At 44.5% G+C, this 20,780-nt stretch overlaps 1 protein-coding gene across 9 annotated transcripts in view; it reads right to left on the bottom strand.

The window, feature by feature from the left end:
• GKAP1 (G kinase anchoring protein 1) overlaps positions 1-20,242 on the bottom strand; it is a 45,042-nt gene extending 24,800 nt beyond the window's left edge. The window contains exons 1-4 of one of the 9 annotated variants that reach the window (XM_043515172.1): positions 19,978-20,168; positions 6,708-6,846; positions 6,174-6,444; positions 2,166-2,309 (exon numbers count right to left, since the gene is read on the bottom strand). In XM_043515172.1, coding sequence (XP_043371107.1) covers positions 2,166-2,309; positions 6,174-6,392 — 363 coding nt within the window. In that variant the 5' untranslated portion in view covers positions 6,393-6,444; positions 6,708-6,846; positions 19,978-20,168. Of the gene's footprint in view, positions 1-2,165; positions 2,310-6,173; positions 6,445-6,707; positions 6,910-17,201; positions 17,272-19,462; positions 19,902-19,957 lie in introns of those variants that run through there. The other 8 variants (XM_043515171.1, XM_043515170.1, XM_038403453.2 and 5 more) reach the window with 8 other exon arrangements.
• Between the last annotated feature and the right edge of the window lie 538 nt (positions 20,243-20,780).

Here is a 20,780-nt window from a genome sequence, read left to right as displayed (position 1 = left end):
AGCGATTATCTTTGAAAAGTCATGGAAGATGGGAGAGATTCCAGAAGACTAGAAAAGGGCAAACAGAGTGCCAATCTATAAAAAGGGAAATAAGGACAACTCAGGGAATTACAGACCAGTCAGCTTAACTTCTGTACCTAGAAAGATAATGGAGCAAATAATTAAGCAATCAATTTGCAAACATTTAGAAGGTGATAAGTAACAGTCTGCATGGATTTGTCAAGAACAAATTGTGTCAAACCAACCTGATCGCTTTCTTCGACAAGGTAACAAGTCTTGTGGATGGGGCGGGGGGGGGGGGGGGGGGGGGGGGCGAGAGAAAAGCAGTAGACGTGGTATACCTTGACTTTAGTAAAGCTTTTGATACTGTCTCGCATGACCTTTGGAAAACTGCTCCCAGAGAGTAGTTATCAGTGGTTTACAGTCATACTGGAAGGGCGTAACGAGTGGGGTCCCGCAAGGATCCGTTCTGATCAATATCTTCATCAATAATTTAGATAATGGCATAGAGAGTACAGTGAGCTGTAGCTCACGAAAGCTTATGCTCTAATAAATTTGTTAGTCTCTAAGGTGCCACAAGTACTCCTTTTCTTTTTGCGAATACAGACTAACACGGCTGCTACTCTGAAACCTGTCACTTACAAAGTTTGTGAACGATACCAACCTGGGAGGGGCTGCAAGTGCTTTGGAGGATAGGATTATATTCAAAATGATCTGGACAATCTGGAGAAATGGTCTAAAGTAAATAGGATGAAATTCAATAAGGACAAATACAAAGTATTCCACTTAGAAAGGAACAATCAATTGCACACATACAAAATGGGAAAAGACTGCCTAGGAAGGAGTATTGCGGAATGGGATCTGGAGGTCATAGTGGACCACACGCAAAATATGAGTCAAGAGTGTAATGCTGTTGCAAAAAAAGCGAACATCATTCTGGAACGTATTAGCAGGAGTGTTGTAAGCAAGACGTGAGAAGTAACTCTTCCGCTCTACTCCGCACTGATTAGGCCTCAGCTGGAGTATTGTGTCCAGTTCTGGGCACCACATTTCAGGAAAGATGTGTACAAATTGGAGAAAGTCCAGGGAAGAGCAACAAAAGTTATTAAAGGTCTAGAAAACATGGCCTATGAGGGAAGATTGAAAAAAATTGGGTTTGTTTAGTTTGGAAAAGAGAAAACAGAGGGGAAAAAGATAAGAGTTTTCAAGTACATAAAAGACTGTTACAAGGAGGAGGGAGAAAAATTATTCTTAACCTCTGAGGATGGGACAAGAAGCAATGAGCTTAAATTGCAGCAAGGGAGGTTTAGGTTGGACATTAGGAAAAACTTCCCAACTGTTAGGGTGGTTAAGCACTGGAATAAATTGCCTAGGGAGGTTGTGGAATCTCCATCATTGTAGATTTTTAGGAGCAGGTTAGACAAACACCTGTCAGAGATGGTCTAGTTAATACTTAGTCCTGTCATGAGTGCAAGGGACTAGACTAGATGACCTCTCAAGGTCCCTTCCAGTCCTATGCTTAACCTTTTTTTTGTTTGCACTGTTGTAGCTACATTGACCCAGGATATTAGAGAGAGAGAAGATTGGTGAGGTAATATCTTTTATGGGACCAATTTCTGTTGGTGAAAGAGAATCTTTTGATCTACACAGAGCTCTTCCGTGGAGTGTCCTGAAGAACACTGTGTAACTCAAAAGCTTGTCTCTTTCACCAACAGAAGTTTGTCCAATACTAGTCCCTTGCACTCATGGCAGGACTAAGTATTAACTAGACCATCTCTGACAGGTGTTTGTCTAACCTGCTCTTAAAAATCTACAATGATGGAGATTCCACAACCTCCCTAGGCAATTTATTCCAGTGCTTAACCACCCTAACAGTTGGGAAGTTTTTCCTAATGTCCAACCTAAACCTCCCTTGCTGCAATTTAAGCTCATTGCTTCTTGTCCCATCCTCAGAGGTTAAGAATAATTTTTCTCCCTCCTCCTTGTAACACAGTCTTTCATGTAGTTGAAAACTCTTATCTTTTGGAAGATGAATGAAAATCCTCCAAGCTGCTTTGAAAAAAATCTCAGCCATAGCAATGTGTCTCACACATTTACCTATGAAGTTCGTATTACATTACTCTGCAAGACAACCAAGTAAAATAATTTGATATAGCAAGCTTTACCTGTTCATCTCTTTGTCTCCACTCTTGCCAATTTTCTTCCCGAGTGTCTTTTTGCACTGGGCTGTGCAATGGTTGTTCATGTTGAGACAGACAGCCTCCATGAGAGGATTTCTGAGGAATCTTTTTAAAAGCAAGATTTCGGAGCTGCAAAGCAAGAGCCAGGAATATAAATCAATGGTGTTGCTATTTACTAGAATATCAGTGATTATACAGAAACAATATGCCACTTGAGCTACCTTAGACATTTAGGTAATGTCTACACTACCCCTTATGTCGCCAAAACTTATGTTGCTCACGGGTGTGAAAAATCACACCCCAAGCAACGTAAGTTTCGTCAGCATAAGTGGTACTGTGCACAGCACTACCTTGGTGGGAGAGCTTCTCACACCAACATAGCTACTGCCACTTTTAGGGGGTGGCTTATGTCGATGAGAGAGCTCTCTCCCTTTGGTATAGGGCAGCTACAAAAAAAGACCTTACTGCAGTGCAGCTGCATGGGTACAGCTGTGCGGCTGCAAGGTCTCTAGCGTAGACATAGCCTTAGGGGATCTGCCTATAACTTACATTCATTTCACCAATTAAGCCAATACAGCCAAAGTAGTTTTAATAGCTGATAATGTTGATATTTACAACAGTTTCATGTTTGCAGTGTCAGACCCAGGATATTAGAAAGACAAGGTGGGTAAGATAATACCTTTTATTGGACCAACTTCTGTTGGTGAAAAAGACAAGCTTTCCAATACACAGCTCTTAAGTCAAGCATGTGCTAGTACTACATCAATCTGTGAGCAGTTACTTTTATAATTAATTGTTTTCTGGCATGTGAATACTAAAATGATAGATACCTTAGAAGTACCTTAGGACTTGTCTACACTGGCAAGTTTTGTCGCCAAAGACTGCCTTTTGGCGACAAAACAGCAAGAGCATACACACTACAATGGGACTTTTGTCGTGAAAAACACCCTGTTTTGGCGACAAAATACTTCCACCCCTACAAGTGACTTGTCTTTTCCCCTCCCATTATTGTTGACATCTTAATTGTTGCTGACTGTTTTGTCGACAGAACTGGCTTCAGCCAGTATCCCACAATGCCTGCCCTGATTGCTCTGCTGAGTGTTTTGATCTCTGCTGCCCTGCAGGCATGCTCCCCTCCCCTTTCAAAGCTCCGGGACAAGCAAGTATCTGTGTGCTGCTCCCTTTGGGGAACAAACAAAGAGCAAATCATTGGAACACTCCTGTTCTGCCCTAAGAACACAGCCATAGCGGGAGGGGGACAGACTGCTGTGCTGCTTTGCAGTTCCTCAGCATCGAGAGCTCACAGAGCTACCCATGATGCTGCTCTCGGCAGCTGAGGGGGCTGTGGGAGAACTCAAGGGGCTATGGGAGAACTCGGAGAGAATCCCAAGATGCGCAGCGATCAGCTCTTCCTTCCTACAACACTGCACAGTGGGATACATACCCACAGAGCATTGCTCACCCTGTCAATGATGGTGTCCCCAATGTGGACATAATCTGTCAGAGGGAGCAAGTCTGAACACCCTTTGGCGATTTTTGTTTTGTTGACTTTTGGGTGTCAAAGTTTTGTCAACAAAACTTGGCAGTGTAGACAAGCCAACTACAAAATAATATGTTGAAAGGTAACATTAAAGACTCTCCAATTCAAAAGCAAGGAATTTCACGGTTCACATTTAAAGTGCATAGCTGACCTCTCAGCCCTAACTTCACTCTAAGTTTTATTATACTCTCCTGTTTTTATTTTATAGAAAGTGCTCAGACATAGGAAATACCATAACAAAAAGACTACCTGTCCACTTAGTTGTGTATTTTCACGAACAGAAGTCAATTCCAGATGTTTCAAAGACAGACTTAAGACAGACTGAAGACCCTCCACAATGCAACTAATTCTGAATGATTGTTTCACCGGAAGATGGGGAAATACGATTTTTCTGGACCCCAGATGGCATACATCAAACTCTGAAGTTTACAATTTTATCTTAGGTAGTGTAACATTAGATGTTATTTTCACTCGAATAATCCTTAAATATAAAGATGGTGTTGACAATGTTGGAGCAGCAAGGCTAGGGACTTACAAAAAAAAAATCAGAAAATGTTCAAATTAAAATTGCACGTGCAACATTGAAAAACCACAGTTTAAAAACACATTTGTCCAAAATTGTTTTACCTACTATCGTTCCACAGGTATTAAGATTAATTCCAAAAGGATTAGTCCAATTTTTTTAAAATAAATATTTCTAAATTTTTCCTACTTTTTCAATTTGACAATGTGTCAAAGAGGGAACTGTTCTAGACAGGTGACACTAACAAGAAGCCTGAGTAGGTGGACCAGATGTTGCTGCACCGGAAGGAGCAGTATGAGGCTGCCAAGCATTGCACTTCTATACCCGTCCTTGGATCTCTGATTCTATTTAATCTTGGGCTCAGAGGCCCTATACCAGGGATAACAAAGCTTCAGAAAAAAAGATTGTGGGTATAACAGACTTGGGGCTTGAATCCAAGGGAGACTCCAGGGATATTTCTCTTTGCAAGGCCTGTATAGACAGTACCAGGGAAGCCAGTTCTGAAGACTCCTCAGACACAGCCAATGGTTCTAGCCATCTTATGAATATTCAGAAGGACTTTCAGATCCCCTTGAATCACAGGATGCTATCAGTATCATGGGACAACCAGAACTCAACTCCTGCACAAAGTACCTGACACAAATGAAAGATTGTTGCTTCCACTTGATCCCTGCACATCTATGCTTTTTTCCTGGTAAATGGAGGAGCTGAAGAGACTTCAGATCCCTTGAGAATTCCGTTGCTCTACTTGAGGAAATTGTACCCTAATAGCTAGGTCTGAAAAATGTAAAGCTCTTGAATTTTGGACAAGCCAGATTCTTCTTTTTTTGGGAAGAGAGATAGTGAATATCATTCCAAGAGCTGAACAACCTGAATCTGCAACACTTCCCACAGGAGATTCTTTGAAATGCAAAGGTTTCCATAAGGACTACAATTGTTTTCCCTACATGTTGGTGTGAAGACAAACAAATAGGACATCCCATCCTCAAAATTACCTTCTCCTGGGCATTATAGACACAGGATGCCTTGGTTCATGTCCAATATTACATCAGCACAAGACCATTTCATGAACACTGGCTTCTTTCCCCCCAGATCTGCCATGGCTGGGTCTGGTGACAGTTTTCACTATAGGAAGCTTTGTTTATATTTGTAAGATTTTCCAAGTGAATATTTTCAACAACTTAATCATCAAAAAGTTTAACTAAGAAAACTGTCCCAATGCAGAGGAAGGGGATAGGTTCTAAGTTCACTGAAGCTAGAGGAAAGAGAAACTGAGGGATGGTCAGGATATGGGGCTTTTTCATTTGATCAAGTCTAGGACATAAGATCCAAAGTGTTCTTTTAAAGAGTTCCATTACTCATCTGGTATGCAAGTCCTACAAGTTGAATCTGCAGTTTAGAAACAACTATTCCAGGTCAAAGCAAATCTGCCACATCCCTCATTACTAGCCCCACAACCTAGGATTGTACCAACTTGTTCCACGACCTCTCCATCCCTTTCTGGACATAAAGGAAAAAATCCTATAGGAACTACAAGATACCAGCTTCCACTTCCTAAGATGAATGTTTCCCTGTCTGTCCTATATCTCCAGCTGAATAAGGTCTGCGACCAGGAAATGGGGATATGTAAGAAACCAAAGTATTTTCATTTAAATGTATAGATCTAATTGTTTGATTAGTCAAGAGCCTCCCACATTTAAAGAAGTGTAGTTGTGATTAAACTAACAAAGTTTTGAGGAAAAATTTTATTTTTAAAATACCTTTTAATGACTATAAACTGAAATTCTTTTGTTTTACAAAAGTAACATGTCAAAAGCAACAAAAATAGCCACATTACTCAGCTAACAGATGAACAATTTACCCAACGCATATGGGTATCTGGCATAACTGCACACCTTGTATGTTACTGAAAATATAACAGCCTCTCTACCTCATTAGCCTCGCTCTGCTGCTGTTCCTTCTTTTTTCTCCTCTTTTCTTTCTTCTTCTCATTTGTAGTTGATTTTCCCCCTGAAGCTTGAGACTTCCCAGCACCTCGACCACTTCTTCCCTTTCCAGTCTCTGAATCAGAACCACTACCACTATCCACTTGTAATAGAGCAAAGCGAGATGCAGTAGTGGGAACTGAACTGATTACAGCTGAGGCCATGTATGGTTTGAGATTATTTTGAGGATGACTTCTTATTCAAAGAAAATGCTTCCTGGGAATGTAGCAACAAAAGAAAGAATAAAGGAATCACACTATTCTGCTGTACAATAACTTTTTGCAATAGTACATGCCTTCACATCAACAATTCAGACCTGTCAATTATACAAGCTTTATGTAATTTTGGGTCAAAAGGCTTCAGGATAAAATAGTGGCTCATTTTACTTTTGAATTAACTATTTCGATAGTTTAATAATTATAATGTAATGTTTTAGTATTAATATATGAACAAGAACAATGAAAGTGAAGGTTGCTTACCAGTAACTGGAGTTCTTTGAGATAAGCCTTTACGCACATTTATACTTTTAGAAGATGTAGCAATGATGCAGCAAACAGAATCTTCTAGAAGCAGTGCCCATTGTGGCACCTGCCTGCTTCTCTCACTGGTCCTAATGTTCTGGGAGCCAGAGTATAAAAGTGGTTGAGGCACCCCTACAGCCTCATCTCCTTTGACCTGAACCTAAGAGTCCAGCAAAGAGACATGATTCCAGGGAAGGAAAGTGGGTGGCCAGGTAGTATGAATTTGTAGAGGCAAGCTCATCTCAAAGAGCTCCAGTTATTAGTAAATAACCTCTATTTCTTCTTCAAGGAGCTGCTATATATTCTCACTTCTTAGACGTTTAGCAAGCAGTATTCTCCCCCACAGAAAGCTTAGCTGAAGAGTTCTAGCTGAACAAAGATTGTAATACTGTTCTCCCAAACTTTGCACCAGATCTTGAGGCTAAATGCAAGGAGGAAACTTTTGTAAATGTGTGTTATGAGCTTTAAGTTGCAGTCGTACAGATTTCTATTATGTGAATGCATCTAAGGCATACCATCAAAGTCACATTTATCCCAGTGTAGAGGCTCCTTGAAGAAGAAATAGAGGTTATTTACCAATAACTGGAAGGGTGTGGGGGGGAGGGCACAATGAGATAATCAGGTGGTGGGAAGACCTGGTGAAGGCCCAGGGTCAGGAGGGGGCTCTGTCTGACAAATGAAGCAAATGGGCTCTGTGCAGGTCTCAGTCAGTGAGACCCAGGCTCCCCAACTGCAGCAGCCATCAACCAGCAGTTACCCTCCTCTTTTGGGAAGGCCGGTAGGGACTCTGCAACCAGGAAGCAGAAGGCTACATCCCAGAAGTACTAGTCTCCCTGTTGAAGGGATCCCAGTCTTGCTCCCAGCCCTTAGCATTGTGTGATGCTTCCCAAAAGTACCCAGGGTTGTGAGGCCCTTCACTACCACCTGCACTTAGCACGAGGGAGTTTTGTCTGTGCATGCTGTGGATCAGCTCCCTGACTCCACCAACCTCTGGCAAACACAAGCACTGCCTTCAACATCTCCGCAGGCCTCACTGTCTGTCTAGGTTAGCGATAGGCACACACCATGCCCCAGTCCTTCAAGTGTCCCTCTGGAGCGCTCAGCCCGTTCCACATTGAGATGCCCTGCTCCCAAAGAACCCAGTTTACAAGAAACTCAGGATCAGCACTCTGCTTAACACACAGCCCTTAGATATATTTATAGTGAAAACAAGAATAAGTTTATTAAAGTAGAGTTTCAAATGATTGTAAGTAAGATTACTAGAAACAAATGGTTACATATAAAACAGACATAACACACTTTCTAGAGTGTGAATTTAATTCAGAGGACATTCCTGTATCTCCTACAGGATAGTTTACCTCAAGTCTTTTTCCCCAGTGTTTTCAACCAGGATGCCTGAGATCTCTTTCACAAGAACAAGCCTGCAGGCAGCTTGTCTTCACAAATATGCCAGTCAGTCTCTCTCTCCACCCTGAGATGTACAGCGGACCAGGCTTTGATCTTCACCTGAAAACAGGATTATCTCTCCCTCCCGCCCTGTCCCTTTTTACTTCTTCCTGTTAATCTCCCTTCTGAAAAAATCTACAAACTCTTCACTTCATTACCATTTGACTCACTATGCTAATACTCCTCTGTTGTAAGACACTCAATACACAATGGTCCACCAGGGAGACAAAAGTCTCTCACTCCCATCTGGAGAAGGTTGTCTCACAACACAGTACCTTTTAGTGACTTGCCTTTAACTACAAGACCTAGAGAACATAATTTTCATCGTTAATACATGACTCCTCATATACAGTACTTCTTGAATATACAGCACCCAATGATTATGACCACCAGTGTGACATATGCTTTTAGTGAAGACCTGACATGACTCCTTTTTGGTGTACCCCTTTGTACCCCTCTGTGAGCTGGCATCAAGAGATCCTTGAGACATACACAGCCCCAGGACACAGAGCTCCCCTCCCCCATGCTGGATACAGCCAGGCTGAAGGCCTGAGGTTAGCCGGAGGCTATATCCAGTAGGGGTGTCAGTCCTCCCAGGGTGCAGCCTTCTTCTCCCCTCTTGACCTTTGCCTCTTCAGCACAGCCCCATTTGCTTTCCCTTTGCAGGAGGGGGATCTGGATGGGCAAGGAGCTGGGTCTCAGGAGTTGAAACTGACTGCTGCAGGGAGCAGGCTTGCCTCCTCAACTGCTCCATAAGGGTTACCTCTCCCCACTCCCGTTGGTCCTGGGCTCCCCTCTCCCCTGCATATCAGTGCTTGAGTTATGGGCGGGGAGGGGGGAGAGTAAAAGGGCACTTAAGGATGTAGACGGTCCTGAAGGCAGGATGGGGTGAGGTGCCAACATATATCTTGGGTGGCTCCTGTGCTGACAAGCTCTGCACTGCCAAGCCAAGCCCAGCTGCACCAAGACTGTCTTCTCCCTTCCACCCTGCCTTCTTCTTCCTCACCTGTTAACCTCCACCTTCTGCCCATCTAATCTCTAACTCTCCCTGCCTGCCCCCACTGCTTAACCCTCTTCCCCTGCCTCCCCTATCCTTGATTGCCGTTGCTACCCTACCCCTAACTATCTCCCATTACCCGACCTTCTCTTCCACTCAATAAGGCCCCTTCTGCCTGCCACTATCCCTTCCTTACATCCTTAACTGTCTTTTGCCCCATCCCCACCTACTGCCTCTGCCTTTAACCAACTTTTCCCCGATTTCTGCCCCCAACCAACATCCCTAGCTCCCCTGCTCCTCTCCACCTACACTAAATCGTGCCATCCCCATCTCTGCCCCATCTCTTCCACCGACTCCTCCCCACAGACCTCACCTTCCCCCAGGACTGGGCTTTTACCCCCTAATTCCCTTAGTTCCCTTTGGTGACAGCTCCCATTCTCTGACCTCTCTCCCCCTTTTAGGTCCCTCAGACTTTCACTCCACCCCCTGGTCCCCACCTCACCCAGTCCCAAACCTTCCTCAGCACCCAGCTCACCAGAACATGACTACACGGAGGGCCAGCGCTGGGACCCTTGATCACTCCAGCAGACTCTGCTCTCTCCACAGACCACCCTCAAATGCATTCTAACTCCCCCGGCCAAGGGACAGCATGTTCTCCTTGTAGCTCTTGGCCTTGCTGCTGGCCAAGCAGGAAGTAGTAAGGAGGCCAAAACATCCCCCACCCCCACGAGCCTTTGAATAAGTCAGAAGTGGAGTAGCCCCTTAAAGTAGAAAGCGGGCCTGGACTCCCCAAATTTACCCTTAATTTGAGCACTGCCACCTGCTGTGCTTCATTTATTTATTAGCCACAAAAGTGATACCAAAAGAATCTGCCAACTCCTTGAGGAGTGCTGTTATGTTTTTGATCAACTCTGAATCACCACTTCCAGGTTTTACTGGATTATTTGACCAACGTATTTGACAAGCTCAATGAATTTAACCATTCTTTGCAAGATAAGAACTGTAATGAACATCTGAATTATGCACAAAAAAAGTATATAGCTTTGCCAAAAACTTTTGCTTTTTGGAGTAGCTATGTGCTGCAAGACAATATAGTTATGTTCCTGACACGGTCTTCTGCCATTATGGACTGTGAAATATTGGTCCTAGATGTTGAAGATATAATTCTGGAACATTTGTATCAGTTTTTCACACAATTCAGAAATACCTTCCCAAAAGAGAGGCAAATGAATTGCAAGATATCATAGAAACGCAGGGGTGGAATGGACTTCAATGCGTCCTCAAGTCCAGCCCCCTCGCTGAGGCAGGATCAAACCTGCACCATCCCTGACAAGTGTTCTCCAACCTGTTTTTAAAAAACCTTCAGTGATGGGTATTCCATTCCCTTCTTTGAAAGCCTATTCTACTGTTTATCTACCCTTATAGTTAGAAGGTTTTTCCTAATATATAACCAAAATCTTCCTTGCTTCAGATTAAGGCCATTATTTCTTGTCCTACCCATCTTCAGTGGACGTAGAGAACAACTGATCACAGTCCTCTTTATAACCGCCCTTTTATTTTAAGACTTATCAGGTCCCCCGTCTTCTTTTCTCAAGACTAAATATGCCCATTTTTTAACCTCTCCTCACGTCAGATTTTCTAAACTTTATATAATTTTTGTTGCTGTCTTTCTGGACTCTCTCCAATTTGTCCATGTCTTTCTGAAAATGTGGCACCCAGAACTGGACACAGTACTCTAGCTGAGGCCTCATATGTGCTGAATAGAGAAGGACAATTACCTTCCATGTGTTACATGTGACACCCCTGTTAATATACTCCCAGGATATTAGCCTTTTGCAACTGCATCACATTGTTGACCCTGGGCAGTGGGTGAAACTTTCCTTGGGGGAGGCTAGCTCCTTGTCCTGCCTCTTCCACCCACATTCCACCCCAGTCCCACCCCTGCCCGCCACTAACTTGCTGCTCAGCCCTTCACACACACCCCACAAGGTCCCTCCATCCACCCACCTGCTGCTCACCTCCTCACCCTACCTCGCCAAACTCCTCCCTGCCTGCCCTGAGACCACCCCCACCTACCATGCAGCTGACTCACCACTCACCTCCCTATCCTGCTGCTGCCCCCCCCCCCCCGACCCTCCTTCCTTTTCACCTTAAAGCACTAACAACATTCCCTAAGGGAACTGAATAAGCAATAGCTATAGATCAATTGCCAGATGGATTCTCCTCTGTGTGGGAGGGAGTTCGGTATATACTGTATAGCAGGGATGGCCAACCTGAGCCTGAGAAGGAGCCAGAATTTACCAATGTACATTGCCAAAGAGCAACAGTAATACGTCAGCAGTCCCCCATCAGCTCCCCCCGGCTCCCGGTGCCTCCCACCCACCAGCAGCCCCACCAATCAGCGCCTCCCGCTACCTCCCAGACCTCCAGATCAGCTGTTTTGTGGCAGGCAGGAGGCTGGAAATGGAGAGAAACGAGGGCACTGCAGGCTCAGGGGAGGGGGCAGTAAGGGTTGGAGTGTGGGTAGGGCCTGTGGCAGAGCCAGGGGTTGAGTGGTGAGCACCCCCCGGCACACTGGAAAGTTGGTGCCTGTAGCTCCAGCCCCGGAGTTAGTGCCTATACAAGGAGCCGCATATTAACTTCTGAAGAGCCCCATGTGGCTCTGAAGCCACAGGTTGACCACCCCTGCTGTATAGAGATGAAAAGCCAGACTACCTGCACCAAACTGAAGCCTAATCTCTTAAAAAAAGTGTTTGTCATTGACAGCCTGCATTAAGGCAGTAATTTAACCACCTTTCTTACACAGAATTTCCTGCCAGACTTGTTTATTTAAACTGGGTTTGAATAAAATAACCAGATCAAGATATAAACTCACTGGCTATCTCAGCTTCTCCTTGATGGAAGTTAGTCAAAAATACTTCTGCTGGATACAGAAAATAAATGACTGGTCATTTGGAAACTGTTTTTAACCCCAACAACACATTTTCCTACAATATAAAAGCCAGCTGAATGTGGCCAAAAGGCTTCCTGGGCATTGGCAACTACCTGTTAAATGACCTCATTACCACTTTAGTGGCCCTTTAACAGTTTCAGTGATCTGCTACTAGGGACTTGTCTACAGTGGCAATTTACAGCCCTGCAACTTTCTCACTCGGGGTGGGAAAAAACACCCCCACGTGCAGCAAGTTTCAGCGCTGTAAAATGCCAGTGTAGACAGTGCACCAGCCCTGGTAGCTACGCCCCTCGTGAAGGTGGTTTTTTTAGAGTGCTGGGAGCACTGTTTTTTTTGTTTGTTTTTAAAAAAAAAAACAAAAAACAAAACAAAACAGAGCGCTGCGCCGCGGCCACACAAGCCACATTAAAGCGCTGCCATGGAAGCGCAATCTTCCACTGCTTTAGCGTTGCCACTGGAAACTAGCCTAGGTTTCTGGAAGGCTTTTTCACTTGTATAAAGGTACTCAGGGATCCCCTCCCCCTCCCCACTCCCCCACCTGCTGCTAGCTCCTGTGTGCATGTCCCCCTCCCACCTCCCCCCCTAGCAGGCCATGAGAGCCTCAAGAAGAGGCAGGGGGGAGATTCGAGAGGGAGGCGCGTACCACGGCCTCCCTGTTGGACTGCGCTAGGGGAGGCTGTCTGACCATGTTAACTCATTCAGTTTGTGATCCACTATAACCCCCTAGGTCAGTGGTTCTCAAACTTTTGTACTGGTGACCCCTTTCACATAGCAAGCCTTTGAATGCAACCCCCCTTATAAATTAAAAACACTTTATATATTTAAATCCTTATAAATGCTGGAGGCAAAGCGGGGCGTTGGGCGGAGGCTGACAGCTCGCTACTCCCCATGTAATAACCCCTTGAGGAGTCCCGACCCCCAGTGTGAGAATCACTGCCCTAGATTCCTTCCAGCAGTACTACCACCTAACCAGTTATTCCCCATTTTGTAGTTGTGCATTTGATTTTTCCTTTCCAAGTATAGCATTTTGCACTTACCTTTATTTAAATTTATCTTATTGATTTCAGAACAATTATCCAATTAGTCAGAGTCATTTTGAATTCTAATCTTGGTTCAAGCCTTGGTTGAAGCCTGCTTCAAAAGCCATTTTCAGAGCACTTTATATTCATGATAATCTTGGCCTTTGCTATTAAGAAGAATTTGACTGACACTGCTGTTAACTTTTGACTTTCTCTAGTTTTGAGAAATGATTTTGAAGTCATGCCTCTTGATCTGTTCCAGCTCTTAATTCAAAAAGAATTCCATAAATTGTCCTAAACAGCCATCAAAATACTTGTTCATTTTGCATATCTGAGTGAAATCTGTTTCTTTGCCTATTTGCATAAAAAAAAAAAGTAAGTATAAAAGCTGCTTGAACATAGAGACTGATCTGCTCTTGAAACTCTCAGAAATCAGACCGAAACTGCACAAACAGTGCACTAGCAAACAGGCTAATCCTACTCACTGAGACTAAAAGGTGGGTCATCAAGTATTCTTTTATGTTCAAGGTTAATAGTAGAGTAGTCATATTGTGCTTTCTATCTTAAACAATATGTTATTAGCCAAGATAAAATCCTCCTGTACTATGGAAAAATACTGTTTCTTAGGAGGGGGGCTCCACACTGACTTGAATCTCTTAATGGCGGGGTTCAGCAAAAAAAAGTTTGGGAATCTATCTCCTAATGGAATAGGCCTCAAGTCTTGGTAGCACATTTTTGCTAAATTTTAACACTTCTCTCTATCGACCCTGGTCTGTTTGGACAGGCTTTGGGAAGTGATGGCATTATGGTTCTCTTGGTAAGCAATTAAAAGCCTAGATGTTTTGATATACTACTGATCTATTTTGGCAAACAGGTAATACCCTCATAACATTTAAGATGTATAACTTGACTTCTCTTAATATGGAAGTGAGGTCTTGGAAAGAATAGTAGATTGTCTAATTAAGGTAGTCCTCCATCAACACCCTGGGAAAGGATTTAGGGTGAGGACAAAAAGATCACTTCTTCCTTATGAAGTGAGCTGTAGCTCACGAAAGGTTATGCTCTAATAAATCTGTTAGTCTCTAAGGTGCCACAAGTACTCCTTTTCTTCTTCCTTATGGAAGATTGTAAAGGAAGGATCAGCTAGATCCAAGAGCCTGAAGCTCACTGACCCTTCTCCAGAAAATGGAGATACGAAATGTGAACTTCTCAGAGAGATTGAAGTGAGTTCTGACTCCTCAAAAAAAGGGGGCTTTATCAGTCCTGGGAGAATTAAATATAGTTCGGAGGAACGTGTGTGGTGTTTTACTCAGTGGAAAGATGTTCTCGTCTTTCATAAAACCTGTCTCTAAAGTAGGACTAACATGTTAATACCATTATAGGAAATCGTAACTAAGTGCTTTTTGACTGAAGACACTGGAATTGTGGTTGGAGAGGGTGGGGTTTGTTTGTTTTTTGTCCACAACAAAATTACTTTCACTACTGTAAGTACGAGAGAAGCACAGGGGATTTCTTAAGGCTACGTCTAAACTAGAAATGTCAAAGCACTCCCGCGGCAGCGCTTTGAAATTTGAGTATGTCACATGCGAGCACTGGAAGAGAGCTCCCAGCTCTCAGACCCTGTCCACACTCACTTTAAAGCGCTCAAACTTGCTGTGCTCGGGGGCGGTGAGGGGGGTGATTTTTCACACTCTTGAGCCAGCAAGTTAGAGCGCTATAAAATGTAAGTGTGGACAGGCCCCTAGATTGTCACAGCTCGTGACAGAATTCTAGAAACATCAGGAAGGATGCTTGCTATTAGAGGGAACTGGGGAAAATGCATAGAAAACATTGGTTCTTCACTCCAAAAGAACATCTGCTGTTCACTATCTATTCCTGCTCTGAAGAACTTTTTGCATCTGGCAAAAAAGAAATCTCTCTGAATGCCCTGCTTTGAAAAAATCCAGCCTGCCACTGTTTTAGAAATCAGTTGTCTTGATCCTGGAGGACTGGACTGATCTGATCAGCTAAAACAGTGATCCCCAATTTTTTTTTTCCCCCCTCACACCACCTCCTTACCCGTCTGCGTTCCACCACAGAGCCAGGCCGAATAGGGCTGCAGCTCTGGGAGGCAGGGATGCACACGGTGTAAGGGGGCCAAGGCTGGGGCCACAGTGGGGGCAGGAGTGGAGGCCTATAGCCAAGCGCGAATCCCTGGGCACAGGACCGGCAGCTGGGCGGGGCTCCCTCCCTGCCCCTTGTGGGGGGCTGATCCAGGCCCCAGCCGTGCCTTCCCAAACATTACTCCATGCATCCCCCCTCCCCCAGGACTGCACCCTACAGATTGAAGACCTCTGTGCTCAAATATTGGAGATGTCTGAGATGATCACTGAAAGAAGCTGGAATATTCTCATCTAAATAATGTTCCTATGATTCCATCACTTGAGGCAAGTGAGCACCTTTTTAGGTATTGTCAACAACAATAATTTCTTCCATATTTACAACATAATGATGAGCTACCCAGTGTCACAGAGGTTTCATCCTCAATCAAGCATAAGGAGTACCATAAATGGCTGAAGTCTCAAGGTCCAACGGACCAAGATAAGAGATCATTTGCTGATCAGAGTTCTCAGACAGCATGTACATGGTTCTGCATATATTTAGGTACCTATGTTCTGTTAGGACTACTTTCCCTTGTGCCAAATCCAACATAGATACACAATCCTTTTCCATACTAGGCTGCATCCCAACCCCTCTTCAGGGATCCTTCTCATGAGACTGTATGAAGGGCATAAATGCATTCTCTTCTGGGGCTGGGAACAACAGAATAATAATATGAGGGGGAAAGGGTTTCTATTAGAAATGCTTTTTGATTCCTCAAGAGAGTCAGAGACTATTTTGGATCTCAAATTTAAATTCCTTAATCAGAGAGCTCAAGTTTCAGATTGTTGCCCTGGACTTGAGTGTTCTCAAAATGTCAGACATTGGTATGGCAGCCGACTTAAGGTGACAGAACATACATGTTTACCTATACTTGGATGACTTGTTACTTTAGGCCTCATCTTAACCTCTAACAGAGTCCACGCAGAGGATCTACCATCTGTTTCACCCTGCCGTCTGTATTACCCTGACTCGGACTGCCTTTACATAAAGTTCAAAACTATTCAGTATCTGAGTGAAGTGCTTAAGTACAGAAGCCGCTGTGTCTATTTTAGGATAATAAAAATATTTCTCATAGAAGCCTTTCCCTCCCTCATATTCTTCTTCTATTGTTCCTAGCTCCAGAAGAGAATGCATTTATGCCCTTTACACTGTCGCATTAGAAGGGTCCCTGAATAGAGATTAGGAGGCAGCATAGTGTGGAAAAGGACTGCCTATATATGTTGGATACTTCAAATTGCCAGGGATATGATCTAGTGTTAGTAGAATATTTTTACATTTCTAAAGGTCAGCACAGTAGCCAATAGCAAAGCACCACATTTATAATCTGTTTCAAGGAGACAATATTAGCGGATCCAAATTATAGCCCATTTTCCTTCTTATTCATTTGCAAAGTCAGTAGATTTCATTATGTATGAATACACTTTCCATTAAAAGTAGCAGCATCTGAAAATTCCTGAACAGTACTGTAACAATCCATCTTGTGACAAAAACGTTATGGCAACCAATTTAAATTTCAAACATCCAAGGAGCTATGAGCAGAAAGCATTTAAAACTTTATGAAAAATACCATGGCAGTCTCTTTTTAAATTGTTGCATAATGTATATCCAGTAGGCTGATAGCAAATTTGTAATGATCATCATTAGAATTGTTTTATTTACTAAAAGCATATTATAAATGTAAGGCACTTGATCCTGGTGGTCAGTCTTATTTATTCCTTCCTAAAATATTTTTAAGTTTTATTTTATTTTTACAGCAAACAACAATGTATCAATGCAAGAACAGAAACTGCCATTTAAAAACTGCTTATTTTTGATCCAACCAAACTGAATCTACCCATTTTGGTCAAGATTTTCTAAAAAGTAACAAGTGATTTTGGATGCTCTACCTGAAATACCTTAAATGGGCCTAATTTTAATATAGTTCACAGCAGCTTCTTAATGTCAAGCTCCATTAAAGTGTCACATCTGGGCAACAAAAAAAAAAAAAAAAAAAAAAAAAATTAAGACACTCAAAAATACTATCACTTTTAAAAAGTAGGTTTGTTTATTTTAAAGGTTGCAGGGTTAAATAATGAAAACTCACATTTCCAAGCTCTCAAAATATTTTTTAGCATAATGACATACTATTTCTGCCATACAACGTAGCAGTTTTTACAACTGGAAATACACATGAGCAGCTATGATCATGTGTGAGAAGCTCAAATGCATACGTGCAAAAGGGGGGTTACAACCTTAATTTTCACGTTTCCTGTTTTAGGTACTTTGTGCAACTGTAACAGTCCATTAACTTAGTTTTTTTTACATTTAGTTTCCACTGTGTGTATATATGTAGGGCATTTTTTGTTTTGTTTCAAAAGGAAAGTCCTCAATTCTCTAACACATACCAGTCAAAGATTAACAGGCATTGATCATCATCATTAGTAAACTCTGCACTAAGAAGCACCAAACAGCCAAAGTTCAGTGCATCTTATTACTGGAAACCTTATGCACATTCCCTTTTCTCTGCATTCATATAACTATGAGCGCAGTCAAGAAAAACACCTCCTGCCACTTGACCAGTGCTCTTTTCCCTGTAAATCCTCCCTTTTCTGTAGTTTTAACACAGGCCTTAAATCTGCATTAAGTAATTAAACCACTCTAAATCTTTAGAGCAGCTGAAACAGATTAAACCTATAAGGTCTTAGACCCCAATTCCGTAATGAGCTCCATGCAGGTGGACCCATGCACCCACACACAGCTCTGCCAAAGCCAAAGGAGTCTGGCCCAAAGATCCACCTATGCAGAGCTTGTTGCAGGATTGGAACCTCAGTCTTAAAAAGTTTAAACTGATCTAAGGTCTTAGGTTTAAACTGGAAAGAAGTGCCAGGAGATACCATGTAAGTGGTCAAAAAGGTGGTAGGAGAACCAAGTAATGTAGTTGGGCAAGGGATGTTATAATACAAGTTGGATATGGTTAAGCTTTTCTTAGTTCATGATTCTGGTCACTAAGTAGTCATAAACATCTTAAAAAGAAAAGGAGTACTTGTGGCACCTTAGAGACTAACAAATTTATTAGAGCATAAGCTTTCGTGAGCTACAGCTCACTTGCATCCGATGAAGTGAGCTGTAGCTCACGAAAGCTTATGCTCCAATAAATTTGTTAGTCTCTAAGGTGCCACAAGTACTCCTTTTCTTTTTGCGAATACAGACTAACACGGCTGCTACTCTGAAACCTATAAATATCTTAAATATTCATAACTTTACAACCACCGGACAGGTATTCCCTAACCCAGGATTTGTTTCGGGATACCTCACTGAGACTTAAACTCAACCCAAGATTAAGAAAATCAATTTGCTACATTTTAAAGTTACAAATCTTTAGGTAAAGAAATTTTGAAAGGTCACACTCAACATGCCATGCATCCATGCACCACTCCTTTACCAAAAACATACTCGTACATATAAACATTTAAGAGTTCTCTCTCTAGTAAATCCAAGTCTGACTCCACTCCAAGAGCGTTCCTGATACTCCCTAGTGCACAGTTCTGCCAGCCAAGCAGAGGCATTACTGCTCATTGTCTGCTATGACCAAGCAAAATCTCAAGTTTCAAACGTTAATAGTTTTTCTTGTATTCTTCTCTAAAAAGGGACAGTTAGATTTGTTTGCAGAAAAATACTTCTGACTTTTTTCTTTAGTGACCCATTCCCAGAGCACATCTAAAGGGATCTGGTTCAAGCTTTGGGAAAGGGCCTCTAACAGGAGAAGTTTCTATTATACACAAAAAGAAAAGGAGCACTTGTGGCACCTTGGAGACTCACGAAAGCTTATCCTCTAATAAATGTGTTAGTCTCTAAGGTGCCACAAGTCCTCCTGTTCTTTTTGCGGATACAGACTAACACGGCTGCTACTCTGAAACCTACATTACACACAGTGAACGTTCCAAACGTGTGAACACCAGGGGCTGATTTTACATATACTGGGGCCCAGCGCTAACAGGCAGAGCTTGGCCAAGCAGCGATCAGGCGGCGGAGAATGAGCTGCTGTGTGTATCAAAAAGGCCAAATGCTAGACAGAGCCACTGTTTCCAAGAGAGGGGAACTAGAGGCAGCAGGAGGGCCTTGAACCCCAGGGCGCGTGCCGACGGGATCCCCACGCGGACGCGGGATGGTTAGTTACCAAGACACCCGAGCTGGCACCAGCAGGATTTAGCTGCGGAGCGAACAAAGCCCTGCACGTCTCAAGCAAGGGCGGGCGGGCAGGCCCCGGAGGGGAACAGGCTCGACGTGACCCAGCAGGGCTCTCCCGGCTGCACCTGCCCTCGGCGCTTCGAGCAGCTGGAGACCGCCGCCCCCACCCGAGAGGCAGCAGAGCGGCGCAAGAGCGCGCGGCGGGGCCCGAGCCTGACGCTCCCTCGGGCCTGGCGAGAGAGCAGCGGCGAGTGCCGCGGACGCAAAGGGCTTCTTCGCCAGTAACACCTCCGCCCCCAACAGGCCCCACTCCGGCAGAGGCAGCGTCCCGCCGAGCCCGTCCCTCCTCCTCGGGGGAGGCCGCAGCTTGCGAGGGAGCGGCGGGATACTCATCTTCTGCGCGGAATAATCGGAGCCAAGGGTCGGGGCGGGGCCGCGATGGGGCTGCTTGAGGAGCCCCGGGGAGGCAGGCGGAGAGACATACTGTGTGGCCGCAGCACTCACTCCTTCTCCGGGCGAGGAGGCTCCGGCTCTGGCCCTGTCCCAGTCCCAGCAGCGGAGGGGCTGTCAGCGTCACTCTTGTCTGCTAACAGGCGGTTACAACGGGTCTCGAGGGAGCGGGCCAGGCAGTTGCGGAGAAGCTCGCGCCGCGGTGGCGAAGGGAGGGGGTGCCTTCGTCGCTCGCGGGTTTGTTTATTTACCTCGTGCGCTGGTTGGCTGTACCAGCGCCTGCGCAATAAAAAGGACGTGTGACGCACAGTTCCGAGCGGAAGGCAACCGTCCGGTACGGGTACGGGTACCAGGCTGGCTCAAAATGCCTAATGAGCCGGCCGCGTGGCAGAGGCGGCTTGGAGAACGCGTCGTAGCGAGGGAAGAAAGCTAGGGGCGCGCGCAGCCTGTCTCTGATGAAGCAGCACTTCCTTTCGTGTACGGGGGTAGTCACCTGCTGAGGCACGTGCCGCTGCCCCCCCCCCCGCCCCATCCGTGCTCAAGGACGATGGCGGCAGGGGGCTGGGTGGGCCCGCGCCATGGGCCTCGACCTCTCCCCGCTTCCCACCCAGCTCTGCTGCCATGAGCCGCCGGGGCCGCAGTTTGCCTTCGCTTCAGGCCCGCTCTTGCAGCATCCTGCATCGCTGGCCACAGCCTTGCTGTAAAACCGGGGATGCCGTCCCAGCCCGGCCTCTGCTGGGGCGGGAGAAGAGAGTCGCCCCACTTGCGGCTTAAACGAATACATTGTTCAAGGTTCAGGGAGGTTGATCTACAAGCGATTCTGATCCCCGACTGAAAGCACAGGCCCTATAGTTGAG

The sequence above is a fragment of the Dermochelys coriacea genome, chromosome 5 (assembly GCF_009764565.3).
Source record: "Dermochelys coriacea isolate rDerCor1 chromosome 5, rDerCor1.pri.v4, whole genome shotgun sequence".
NCBI classification, from domain to species: Eukaryota; Metazoa; Chordata; order Testudines; family Dermochelyidae; genus Dermochelys; species Dermochelys coriacea.
This window is presented reverse-complemented; position numbering and strand designations above follow the sequence as displayed.